General features: G+C 43.0%; 1 protein-coding gene across 2 annotated transcripts in view; it reads right to left on the minus strand.

Moving 5' to 3' along the window:
• PLEKHG4 (pleckstrin homology and RhoGEF domain containing G4) overlaps window positions 1-13961 on the minus strand; it is a 1592954-nt gene that overhangs the window by 1224215 nt on the left and 354778 nt on the right. For both annotated transcript variants that reach the window (XM_085638629.1, XM_085638628.1), the window contains exon 6: window positions 8573-8671. In XM_085638629.1, coding sequence (XP_085494755.1) covers window positions 8573-8671 — 99 coding nt within the window. The remainder of the gene's footprint in view (window positions 1-8572; window positions 8672-13961) is intronic.

The following is a 13961-nucleotide window of genomic DNA, read 5'->3' on the forward strand; positions in this document are numbered from 1 at the left end:
AGAAGAGCAAACAGACTGACTGACTAGGGAAATCCAGGACAATACTGTGCCCCGGAAGAAGAACGTCACACCGGAAGGAACAGAGCACCATAGGATGCTGGGAGAGAAAGACCCAGGGAGTCTCTTGAATGCGGAGCTTTAACGGAGAATGCAGGTAAAAGGGAAATCACGGGAGGCCTGGCGGGGCCTGAGATGGAATGCGAAGCACGTTTCCCTCGCGGACCCCTCCCTTTCGAATGCCTCATGCGCCATCTTCGCCAGCTGACAGGAGTCGACAGGCGAGGCTCACATCGGAGGCCGCGGGCTGGGTTAGGAGCGCTGCTGCGGGAAGCGCTGACTGCGAAGTTGGTTTTGGAGTTGGAATAGTAATTTATTATGGTTTATTGTCCAGCACTTTCCCTGAGTATAGTTAGTTTTGGAGTTTTGGAGTTGGAATAGTAATTTTTGGGGGATTATTATCCAGCACTTTCCCTGAGTAGTTAGTTTTGGAGTCAGAATAGTAATTTATTATGGTTTATTATTCAGCATTTTCCCTGAGTTTAGTTGGTTTTGGAGTTAGGAATAGTCAATTTGTATTGTTTATTATGTAGTTTTAAAAATTATTTATAAGTACATTCAAATAAAAAAAGAGACGTATGTTAGTTTTTATTGTGAACGTTTTTATTTGCCAATACATGTACTTTTTTTGTACACAATGAAATTGTTTTTATTAGGTTTTGTAATACAATTTTTGACATTATGAAAAACTGAAATTTTAGTATTATTCCGAATTTATTATAAAGTATAATATATTTTAACATATAATTTTCATGTACAATTGCAAAATTATTAATATATTTTTACATACATTTTTTTTAATAGTTTTGAAAAATGGTAAATTTTCTGAAGTACAGTCATGTAATAGTAAAGTAAATATATTTTTAATTCTTTAATTTTTTTACACTTTGGGGGTCATTATGATGGCGGAAGGACCGCCGGTGGCGGTCTTTCCGCCATCACCAAGCGTATTACCCACCACCATCCTAATTAGGATGGCGGAGGGTACCGCGGTGGACGCAAAGTCCATCCACCGCTTCACCCGCAAAGGCAATCGCACCAATTTCCTGGCGGACGGTGCAGGGCTCCTAAAATGGTGGCGGTGCCCAGCAAACACCGTCCACCAAATTAGGATGTGGGTATGGAAAGGCTGGCGGGGATTGGGTTATGGGGCCCGTCGCGGGCCCCCCTTGTTTGGGGGAGGGGTGTCGCTGCACTGGGTGGTACCCGTGGTACCACCCAGTATTTCCATGCACCAAGTGGCAGGCACTGCGTGGTGCCTGCCACGTAGAGCAGAGAAATGCAGTGCAAGCACTTTTAACATTGAGTACGGTGCTGCAGCCAGCACTGTTAAAAGCCCTGGATGCGCCCAAACACCGCTACGATGGAGGGAAGACCTAGTCGTAATCGTAATATAATTATTAAAATAAAAAGAAACAAACAAAACAAATGAAACCTCGCGGTTGGGAGCTGAGTTTCGTCGGTTAAGGTAAGTTTGATTTATTTAACTTTTAAGGTAGTTTTAGGAAAGAGGCGAGGTAGTAGTAGTGTAGTTAGCTTTGTTAGGACGTTAATTGTTTTTCGTCTAGTTAGGTGTTGTTTTGGTAGTTTAGTATTTTATGTGTTTGACGCAGTATTGGATAGAAGAAGAGTGTTATGTAGTGTTAGTTATGTGTTGTTTAACCCCTTCGTTGCTGCGGACATTCCGCTGCAGCGCTGGGGGGGGCAGGGGGGCAGCGCGGCGGGCCTGTGCTCATGACGGAGCCGCTCCGTCATGAGCCACAGTTGAGCTGTGCTCATGACGGAACGGTTCCGTCATGACTCCGCCCATTTGCGTTGTCGCCCCGCACAGGCGGGGAAACAGCGCCGCGCAGGCGGAGCGGCCGCCGACAGGATTGTCATGACGGAACCGTTCCGTCAGGAGCACACGGCAACCGTGGCTCATGACGGAACGGTTCCGTCATGAGCAGGGAAGGGGTTAATTATGTTTTTTTGTATTTAATGTTGATATTAATGTTTGTGGGTTTGTACATGTTATTGTGGGAGGGTGTTCTTTTTTTTCTTTACAGGTTTTCCATTTCGTGAATGTTTGGTGCTGACTACTCGTAAAAAAAAATTTAAAAGGAAAATGTATTTTGTATCTTTGAAACAAATACATTTTTTACATTTCCTTTTATTTTCCGGCTTTGTTCGAGCTTTTTTGTAAGATCATTTTCTGTTTTTTGAGGGTTTCGTTATTCAGAGGATTGCGCCGTTGGAGCCTTTTTTCTAAAGTTCCATTATTGCGGGTTTTTTAGCTAATTTTCGGGTTTTGTTATTGAGAGGATTGCGTCGTTGGAGCCTTTTTTCTATAGTTGGATTTTTTGGGGGGCTTTCTTTTCAAATGGATTCGTCTTTTGATTTATCCACTATGGATTTGTTTGCTTTTGAGGACTGTTTACTGCAACACAAGTGTAAGTTATTTGTTATTATTATGGGTGGCAAATGTTTTTGGTTACATTTTTTTTATTTGTTTCTTTTTTATTTTAATAATTATATGATGTCATATATTTATATGTGCGTTTTTAATTTAAATGACAATTATAATTATTAATTTAGCAAAAGAGTAGAATTGTGTAGTTCAAATGTTTTGTGATTTTAATATGTTTATGATGTTTAGTATTGTTTTTTGTTTAAAGTATTGATTTAGCAATCAGGTCAAGGAATTCTAGACCTTTGGTGTTTGGAAATAGCCGAGTTTTATTTTGTAGGTATTCATACATTGGTTTTGTTTGTTTACTGAGTTTAGGGCCGATGTTAGGGACTAATTAAGAAGTCCGTCCGCCATGGTATTGGATTTGGGACCAGCTGCCTATGAAGCGGCCTCCCCGCAATCCGAATTATGATGCGACTGCCACCGTGGCGGTAACACTTGCCATACTTTACATTGCGGCGGTTGCTGTTGGCTGCAGCACCTGACGCAATGTACATAAGGCACTATTTACATTTTCCTGCACCACGTGAAAGGCACCATGCAATACCCCCCAACGCCCAGAAGAAAGTGCCCGGGCTGAAGGGGGGCCCGCTACGGGCCCCCAGGTCCCTTTCCGCCAACTTGTTCATAGCGGGTTAACCGCCATGAACAGGCGGGCGGTGAGGGATATCATTATCCCGATGGCGGTGCCTGACAGGTACCGCCGCCATGCTGGGCAATGCGGCAGCTCCAACAGTAAAATGACCGCCTGTCAGAACCGTGGCGTTCAGTCTTTCCGACTGCCACGTTTCTGCCCGCCATGGTAATCATGGCGGGCAGAAAACCGCAATACGATGGCGGAGGGCCTCCCAGCGACAGGCTGTTGGTGACGGGCCTTACTCCATCGTAATCAGGCCCTTAGTTAGGGATTGCTCTAGCCTTAGCTCTTGATAGCTCTGTTCGTTTTTTATGGTTTCTATTAGTTTGTGTAGGGTTGGTTGTCCTCTTCCTATTGTGGCTTGGAATGCATTGTGTCATGCTTCCACTGCGTTGTTATTTTAGCTTTTTGAGCTAGAGTGCTATCGTAGACGTTCCACTGGGGGATTTGGAACTTTGGTTGTCTACGGTGCCCTGACCTATGTAGCCTTCTCACCCAAGTGTCTTCAAAGTAGTCTAGGAAGAGAGTTAGTTTTGTTTTGTTTGCTTGGTAGAAAGGGCTTTCAAGAAATATGTTATAGTGGTTGGCTACTTCAGTTGTTGGTACATAGGCCAGGGCTATTCATTTTTTTATTTGATAGGCAAAGTTGCATTTGGTGGCGTTATCTATAGTTTGAGTTGATTTTTGTAGATGTCTCCAGATTCTTTGGTTGAAGTGATAATAGCAACCTTGTATTGCATTGTGTGTATATATTTTTAAAATTGACTGAATCATTGCTTGTTCAAAGTAAATGATTATTTTTTGTGGAAAGTAGTTGTTGGTGTTTTGTTTTATTATTGAAAGGAGCTCTATGTAGGTGGTATTTTCTTTATTAGGTAGTAGTGTGTATATGAAGAGGATGTTAGTGTCTTCATATTCGCCGTGGATGGTATATAGTTGGTAAAAAGGCATGGGGAAATTTTGAATTTGACATCCATCATCCACGTTTCACAGTTTTTTAGTTTTTGTGGTACAGATGATAATTCGTTTTTCATGACTGCTTTTGTCATGAAGAATGAATTTTTAATCTTTTGTGGGTGACAGTGTATTCTGGTAAGATTTCTATTCCTGCAAAAGTTTGGGGGGTGGGTGGTGTTTGAGCAATAGCTCTTTTAGCTCTGGCTATTAATCTTTTTAGCGTGGGGATGGATGGTAGTTGTACTGTGACATGTTCAGGGACCCTAGTTAATACGTTTTTTAGCATTTGGGTACTGGTCTGTTGGGAGCTGGTGCTTGCTTCTCTGATTGTTTCTAGAGCATCTCTGACCTAGATTTCTGTCACATTGGGGGATGGTTGTGTTCCCTGTCGTTAACTAGATTTGTTTCAACTAGTGTGGCTCTCCCATAGCAAGAATTGGAGTAGTATGTACTACATTTTCAATTGGTTTTGTTTCCAGTTATTTTTTCTTGCGCATAAGTGTAGCCCATGTCTGTGAATATATGTATTTATATATTTATTAATGATAAGGTCTTGAATAGTAAACATGTTTGGATAATTCTTATTTTAGAAAATAAACTTACATTTGTCTTTCTTTAATTTTATTGTTGGATTTTTTTTGATGGTCGTGGTTGATTCACTGGTTTCTTTTTTTCTGTTGGTTTAAAAGGAAAATGTTATTTTTATTAAAGTGTTACATTTAATTTGATTATTTTGTTTATTAAGTTTCTATTTTTATTTAGTTGAGAGCAAAAAATACTTACTATTTTTAGTTGATGAAGTTTATTTCGTTGATGTTGTATGTTGAAGTTTGTAGAACCTGTGATGAGAAAAATACTTTAGTTATATTTTGCTTCTTTATTTATTTATTGTTTTTTTTATTAGTTTGCTCTATTTGTTGGTTAATATATATACTTACTCAAGTTAAAAAATTTGTTTAATGCTGATTTTGTCTTTGTTTTTGAAGTTAATCCTTGTTTTGAGTTTTTTAGGTGGAGTTTTAGTGAAGTGTAGTCTGTGAAACATAAAAGAAAACAAACCTAATAGTTTGTTAATTTCATTATTTCTATTATTTAGACTCTGTTTTTATTTTGATATAAAAAATATACTTACTATTTTTAGTTGCTGAAGTATCTTTCATTGATGTTGTTGTGTTGTTGACTTCTGTAGAAGCTGTTAAAAGAAATGTATTTGTTAACTATGGTTTGCTTTTTTATTACATTTATTTGTTGGTAAAGTTATATACTTACTTTGTTATTTTTTTTTGTACATAAAGGAAAATATGTTATATTTTAGTTAATTTTCTTTTTAAGCTAATTTTATTTATTTACTTACAAAGTTTTGTTCCTACCTTTAATGAGAGATTTTTAGAATAGCTGTTTGTGTAGTTCTTTTTCGTTCTGTTTTCTGCCTTGTAAAGGTTCGTTCTTCCTCCGTATTTTTCCATTATATGGTAAATTGTGTGTTAATTAATTGATTGTATTTATATTGGTTATTTGATTAGAGTTTTCTATTGGTTTGTATTGGTGTAGTTTAAATTTATTGGTCGAGATAGCTTTTTTAGCAGTTACTTTTTATTTTTGTTATTATTTATTATGTTTATTTAATGTTTGTTTTTATTTTTTTCATTGTTGTATTGTTTGTTTATTTATTTGTTTTGGGATTTTTTGTGTATTTGTTTTATTTGATATTACTTTTGTAATTTTTTTAGTGTATGTTTAAAATGTTTGGAATATGTTATTATATTATTTAAAATAGTTTATTTTTATGTTTAAATGTTATTTTCTGTATAGTTTATATGTATTTTATCGATGTTTGTGTTGTCGATACTATTTATATCAATGTTTTTGTTGTGTTTCATTTTATTTTCATGTTATCAATATTTTTTTCTTTATTTTTGTAGTTGATATTTTTGTCATCGAGATTTTTTTTAAACAATTTTCTTTTATCTATGTTTGCTGTATTTCTGTTTTGTGTACTGCGTGTCGATATTTTTGTATATAATATTATTGACTCGATAATTTTGTAGTTCAATGTTATAGGAGTTGATGTTGTATCAGTGATCCGCTATTTACAGCACACAAAATGGCATGAATGTAGTACGTAGCACTATATAAAAACAAGGATTTGCAAAACATTAATGCCTCATTTATTTGCCCACAAATTAACCCACTTAAATTGAAAATATATTGCTAATGGCAAATGATTTATCATTTGACGTTTCCTCCACATTAACAGTGTAAACATGCCACTCTTCTTAAGTGAGTTTACATTTGTAATGGAATGGGAAAGCGGAAACTGCAGCCATATTATGTACTATTAATAGCAGGTATGTGTAAACAGTTTTTTTTAACCACCCTATATGCATTGTATTTCTGTGCACTGGATTAACCAAGTTTAAATATATCTTCACTTTTGGACAGCATGACATTGCTGGCAACCATTTTGCTGCTTCTCAGTTATCCTTTTTCAATTTTTAATAAACTTTCTTTTCGTTTTCAAAAACAGTAAGCAGTGATACATAATGGTGAAATAGCAATGGTCAGGTAGAGTACACAGGGGCAAAAGGTTCACTCGGGGATTATTATACCAGATTTCCTCTCAGGAAGGGGCGCTTCAGATCGCTGTTGCATCGGAATGTTACTGCAAACATGTACATTATCTATCCACTTCACGCCACACAATCGCATTCCATGGCACACAATAACACTCCACTCGATGCCACTCCGAGCCACACAATGCCACACCAGGCCTCACAATGCCACTCCAAGCTACATGATGCCACTCCACTCCCTAAAATGCCAAACCACATCACACAATGCCTCACCGTTCTGCTTCACACAATGCCACTCTATTGCACACCACATAATGTCACTGCAATTAATGCCACACTATGCCAGTCTGCTCCACTCAAAGCCAGCCCACTCTACTCCATACCACACAATGCCACTCTACTACATGCCACACAATGTCACTATACACAATGCCATTCCACTCCACACAATGCCACTCCATGCCACACGGTGCTACTCCACTCCATTCTACTCCACTTCACACAATGCCGCTCCCTTCCATGCCACACAATGCAACTCCACACCAATCCACCTAATTCCAACACACGCCATGCCATTCGAGACCACTCCACACAATGCCACTCCATGCCACACAATGCCACTCCACTCTACACAAGGCCACTAAACTCCACTCCAGACAGTGCTACTCCACTTCATGCCACTACTCCACTCCATACAATGCTACAACACTAGATGCCACACAATACCATTCCACTCTACACAAGGCCACTAAACTCCACTCCAGACAGTGCTACTCCACTTCATGCCATGACTCCACTCCTTACAATGTCACAACACTAGATGCCATAAAATTCCACTCCATGCCATACAATGCCACACCACTCTACACAAGGCCACTCAACTCCACTCCACACAAGGCCACTCAACTCCACTCCACACAATGTCACTCTATGCCACATAATGCCACTCAACACGATATCCCTCACCTCAGTGCCACTCACCTCCACTTCAGACAGTGCCACTCCACGGCACACAATGTCACTCCACTCTGCACAAGGCCACTCCATGCCACATAATGCCACTCCATACAATATTCCTCCCCTCAGTGCCACTCAACTCCACTCCAGACAATGCCACTCCACGCCACACACTGCCACTGCCACACAATACCACTCCACTCTACACAAGGCCACTAAACTCCACTCCAGACAGTGCTACTCCACTTCATGCCACTACTCCACTCCTTACAATGCCACAACACTAGATGCCATAAAATTCCACTCCATGCCATACAATGCCACACCACTCTACACAAGGCCACTCAACTCCACTCCACACAAGGCCACTCAACTCCACTCCACACAATGTCACTCCATGCCACATAATGCCACTCAACACGATATCCCTCAACTCAGTGCCACTCACCTCCACTTCAGACAGTGCCACTCCACGGCACACAATGCCACTCCACTCTGCACAAGGCCACTCCATGCCACTCCATACAATATTCCTCCACTCAGTGCCACTCAACTCCACTCCAGACAATGCCACTCCAGGCCACACACTGCCATTCCACACAATGCCACTCCACTCAATAGCACTCCACTCCATGCATGTAGTAATTGTATAGCTCTTTAATCCCTGCCGGCACAGCACCCAGGATGATAAGCTGCATGGCTTAACACTTATAAGGTCCAAAAGGCGAGACCCCTTGGCTACGTCAATGCTTGTTTTATTATGCAATTGAATTTGAAACTGTCATTCACTTATTATATTACACACTTCTACTGAGCTAAGAGCCAGCTAAATTGTAATTTGTTTCCAACACGCCCTTCCTTTCAAGCATTCACCTGTGTATCACACCACCACCTAGTAAAAGTTACGCTATTTTGTTTCATTTAGGCCTACGTGCTTACCGAGGCTTTTTCCGGTAGTGGAGAACATTCCAGAGTTTCCAAGGCTCTCTGTAGTAACATGTAGGCACCCTGGCAGTCTTGCTGCAAATTTTCTAGCCTCTGTAAAACACAAAACAATGACATTTCTTGCTGGGAGACAGTAGGGCAGGCAGACAGGCAACGCAAATCAAAAGGACGGCAAGTCCATAGAGTTCCCATCATCCTGTCCTTCAAAGAGGCTTCATTAGACTTTGGTAAACTGTGCACACTTAGAGACACATTACTGCCTTAGTCATCTCAGGGAGGTGTTTCATAATACGTACAGGAGGGTTCAACTTTAAGATATAGGGTCAGATCTAGAGTTAGTCAAGCGGGTTACTCTGTCACAAACATGACAGATATCTTGCCTGGATTATTAGAAGTTCATTATATCTGATGGCACATGAAATAAGGCGTGCAGGAGATCTATCACGTTTGTAAAAGAGTAAACCCATCAATCCAACTCTAAACCAGGTCCTCTATTCAGAAATAAACTTATAACATGGACGTTTTTCCTTGACAACAAAAATCTAATGGCCCCCCCACACCCAGGTAGTTTTATCTCTGGGTCTTTGGGGGTCATTTGCCTTTTTCTGCCCCTCACTGCCAGGTCTTACCTTACAATGAAGGACAGAAAAAAAGGACATCACACTATCCACCCTAAATAGGACAGGAGGAGTAATGCCCTGCCCCTACTTTGTCAGCAGTCAGAGGCAGCTTTATGTTGACGGAGTCAACGGAAGCCCTGTCGATGGAAAGGGAATGGTACTCACAACCCTACATATGACAGGCGGACCATCAGTTTGGCAGACAGGGTCCTCTGTTGCATTTGCAACTGCATACCCTATCTGCCAAACTCTAAATCACCAAATAATCGTCATTCACGTGAAGTGACATTATAGGAAGCCTTATTAATGGTTAGTGGCACAGGATGGTCAAAATTATTAGTGCAGCCAAAACCTTAAAAGGCTAAGCCAGCTTTCCCATACACCTAGCTACTATAAAACAATATTTTAATTTAGCTTGGAAAGGGATCCTGGGTAGTTGAGGGGCTCATACTCTCATCTCATTCCACTTTACACACCCAGCAGATCATACATCTCTTTATAAATCCCAGGAGTTCAGTCTGGGGTTAATTCTATGTTTACACTATAGAGAGATGGACACGCCACTTTCAGATATGAATTAAGTGGTTTTCAATTAATGGGCACTGTGCCTATTTTCAAATCACAGTTATAGCTCTACCGTCTCAGCTTCTACCCTTTCTCCCAACAGCTCAATAAGGAGGAAGGGCGGTGTTGTGGCGGGTGATTCTTCAATGTAGCTCCGTTTGCACTGAAATCACTACTTCTTACTCTCAAATCCATAGAAGAATTGTTCTGTACATTCTAACAAAAATAATCTTTAAAAACATTCTACAGACAAAGGTAAATAAATAAATCTGATCCTTAACAATTTAATAAATTAATGTTGTTAATTATCCCAGGAAACAAATCGAACAAAACTAACATTATTAGGGGAAGATTTATAATGTAAAAATGTTTTCTAAAATATATTGTATATTTTCAAAGAATGAAAAAAAGTTTTATAAAATATTACTTCCTTTGAAGAAGAATAAATACACCAGAAGTGCCAAATGATAAGAGGGTAAGCATGAAATTGTATGATATTAAGGCAAACATATTTTTATTGAAATTAAAATAGTAATTAACAACATATCATCTAATTAAAGATATGTTATCTACCTCACGTGTACCTAAACAACAATTCTAATTTTAATTTACAGGTACAAAGAAAAAGAAGGGAAAGCTAGTTGAAAAGAATTGATCGGATTCCATCAAACAATGAAGAAAAATATTCATCTCTAATAAAAATTTAATTGTTCTACTTTAATGTCCAAAAGGAGGTAAGCAGTGACACTAAGGGGCCAATTCCGATGTCGGATGGACTCAGGTCCGTCCGACATCAGGCAGGAGCCGTAACCGACCGACCTGCTGTTGTCGGTTACGGCCCTGCTAGTACGATGCGACCGAACAGGGTTCGGTCGCACTCGTATACAAGACAATGCAGGCAAGCATTCCGAGCGGAATGAATGCCTGCATCCTTGAAAGCAGGGGTGCAGTACATCCCTGCACCCTGTAGCCGGCACCCCTAGGTGCCTGCCACCGGGTGCAGGGATCCACAGAGGGGCACCATAGGTGCCCCCAGGCCGCCATTCGGCAGCCTTGCACCCATGGGGGCCCTACTGGGGGCCCCCATAGACAGTTTCCGACTGCCTTTTCGTGCCGGAAAAACCGGTACAAAATGGCAGTGAAAAACTGCCTTCATACTCCCTTGGTCGCAAAGAGGCGGCCGGGGGGAGTACTGGGAGATTTCCGGACGGCGGACGGGCTCTCCGAGCCTGTCGTCCGCAATCCGAAAATCTGTGTCGGATTCCTTTCCGACCGAGCCCATCGGAATGGCTCGGTCGGAAAGGAATCCGGCCGACATGATCAGAATCGGTCGGAAGGGCTCCGACCGTCGGTTGGAACCCTTCCGACCGAAATCGGAATCGGCCCCTTAACAGTCAAAATACACTATTGATAATTTGTAGTAATAATAATAATAATCTTTATTTAACAGTAATCACAGCCATAAAAGATACAAAGATAAAAAAATCAGTAACAAATCCATTAAAACAATATATATTTCCAAAACAAGATGCTGTATTTGCGTCACCGCAATCCGCCTGGACCTGGCTAACTGAGGAGCGACCCCTTCGGGTCCGATCTGCATCCGTGACTGAGCCGTCCAGATCCCATAAGACTGCCCGCTCTCCCCTAAGCAGCGAAGGAGGAACACACAGTCACGCAGGGGCCGAGGGATGCGCAGAGGGGCGTCTGAGTCACCTAGCTCAATGACCCATGGACCTAAAACCGCTGTGGGCCCCTCCGGCCTCCCGGGACCGAAGCCGAGAAAGCTCTGCGGATGAACTACACCTTGACCCAGGCCCCTCTGGAGCCCCGGACCTAGCGGCCACGGACTCGGATCTCTCTAGAAGCCCTTCACTAGTCTAGGGTACCAGTCAGATGTACAGAAGCACAGATCTGAGAGATCCCATTTGGGCGAGAGAAGGGAGATGTATGGTTTCCTTCCTTTACTGCTTACAGCTTCTTGACACTTGCTATTCACTCTGACACAGCAATACCGCACACCACAAGGCGCGAACCGCACCTATGTGCTCGAATTGAGGTGCGACAACCCCTTTGGGACCCTGCGACCTACAGCCCACTCATTCCATACACCAACCATGGTACAGACGTCCACCAAGGGTAAGTCCCTACATGTTATATCCTGGAATGTGAATGGACCATTGGACCGCATCAAGCGAACGGCAGCCCTGAAATACGCCCAGCGCTACGCACCCGATATCCTCCTGCTCCAGGAGACACATCTCTTGGGAACCCAATGCCCCTTCCTCGCGAGGTATGGTTTCGAACAAGGCTCACAGGGGTTGCAATCCTGATACAACGGGGCCTCCCCTTCATCCCCAATCACATCACTACGGACCCCCAAAGCCAGTTTGTGACCATATCCGGGAAGCTAGAAGGGAACACCCTCAACTTGGCATCCATATACGTCTCACCTGCAGCGCTCACTTCCTCCCTGCGACACCTCACTGACACAATCTCCTCCCTACCCCGGTGATAGGGGGCGATTTAATGCAGTTATGCAACTGATGCTTGACGCGACTGACACACCCTTACCAGCAAGGTTAGCCCAGGCAAAGAAACTGGCCGATTGGGCGGCCGCCCTCGGCCTGTGCGACGTCCGGAGGGTCTGGAAACCCCGAGGCTCTCAATACACTCACACCTCGGCAGCCCACCATACGCACTCCCGAATTGTTCTGATCCTCTTGCCTGCCCCGACTGTCAAAGAGTATCGAATGTCGTCATCCTCGCCCGGGGAATTTCGGATCACTCAGCCCTATCCTTACAATTGGGCGTAACCTCGGACATGCCCCGGACGGTGTGGAGATTGAACACATGGTTCTTGCAGGACAAAGAGGTCAAGAAGGTGATAGGGGAGGAATTACGCCACTACTTCCGTATTAATCAGGGATCGGTTACCTCCCGGAGCACCCTCTGGGAGGCTAGTAAAGCCACTATCCGTGGAGTAGCCAGGGGCTGGGTGCACGCGAAGAAATTGGCGCAGTGCAGCCGTCTGACCTTTCTTGAGGCACAAGCAGCACAGTGGGAAACAGCCCTATCTGAAACCCCAGGTCTCCCTAGAGCCGTCCAAGATGTTGTGACACGGTGGACTGGCGCTACCTGGAGGACGTCTTGAAGACGATGGGCCTCGGTCCACAATTCTGACGCTTTGCTCAAGTCCTCTATTCTAACCCCAGAGCCAGAGTACTTAACAATGGAGCCCTTTCAGAGGCGTTCCTGATTAAGAGAGGCACAAGACAAGGGTGTCCTCTCTCACCTCTCCTATTTGCGTTAGCAATGGAACCCTTGGCATGCCTTATTCGGTCAGATAACCTGAACCAAGGTTTGGCTTTTGGATGCCACCACACGATGTCCTGCTTTTCTTGGCTGACCCAGCCTGCTCCGGTCCTATGTGCCTTCCGTCACTCCAAGCCTTCGAAAAGGTCTCGGGCCTCCGGCTCACCCCGGCAAAATCGACCTTGGTGCCTCTCCACCTCTCTAGGGATTGCTTCAACTGGCAATCAGCCATCCCCATCAGGCGACACTTGGGGATTTGGGTTGCCCTTCTTCCCGATTTAGAATGGGCGTTAAACATTACTCTGCTGGTCACAAAAGCCAAGGAGGATCTCAAGCGATAGCAGACCCTACCACTCAACCCACTCGGGAGAGTGGCGCTGTTCAAAATGATGGTCCTTCCACACTTTTTATACGTCATCCAGAACACCCCTTTACACTTCCCACGCAACTGGTTTAAAGAGATAGACAATGTGACCACGCGGTTTCTGTGGGAGGGGTGAGACTGCGCATCGCCCTCGCCCAATGCAGGATCCCACCCTTTGACGGTGGCATGGGTATGACTGATCCTCACCTATACTACTTAACTGCCTGACTTCTTGTAATTCACGACTGGTTCACCAGGGGCTGGTCTGACACGGCCTACAGGGTAGAGCTCAAGGATATTGATTTCCTTCAAATACAAACATTCCTATACGGAAGCCTAATTCCCAGAGTGATACAACCGATAACCAGAGCGGTCCTGATGGCTTGGCATACGGCCCTAAGGCACACGAGCTGGGACAAACAACTAAGCCAGCACATACCTCTCTGGCAAGACATGTGGTTAAGAGAAGTGGCAGCAATTACGGGGTTCAAACAATGGGACTACATAGGCATATCACTGC

Source organism: Triturus cristatus, chromosome 12 (genome assembly GCF_964204655.1).
Source record: "Triturus cristatus chromosome 12, aTriCri1.1, whole genome shotgun sequence".
NCBI lineage: Eukaryota > Metazoa > Chordata > Amphibia > Caudata > Salamandridae > Triturus > Triturus cristatus.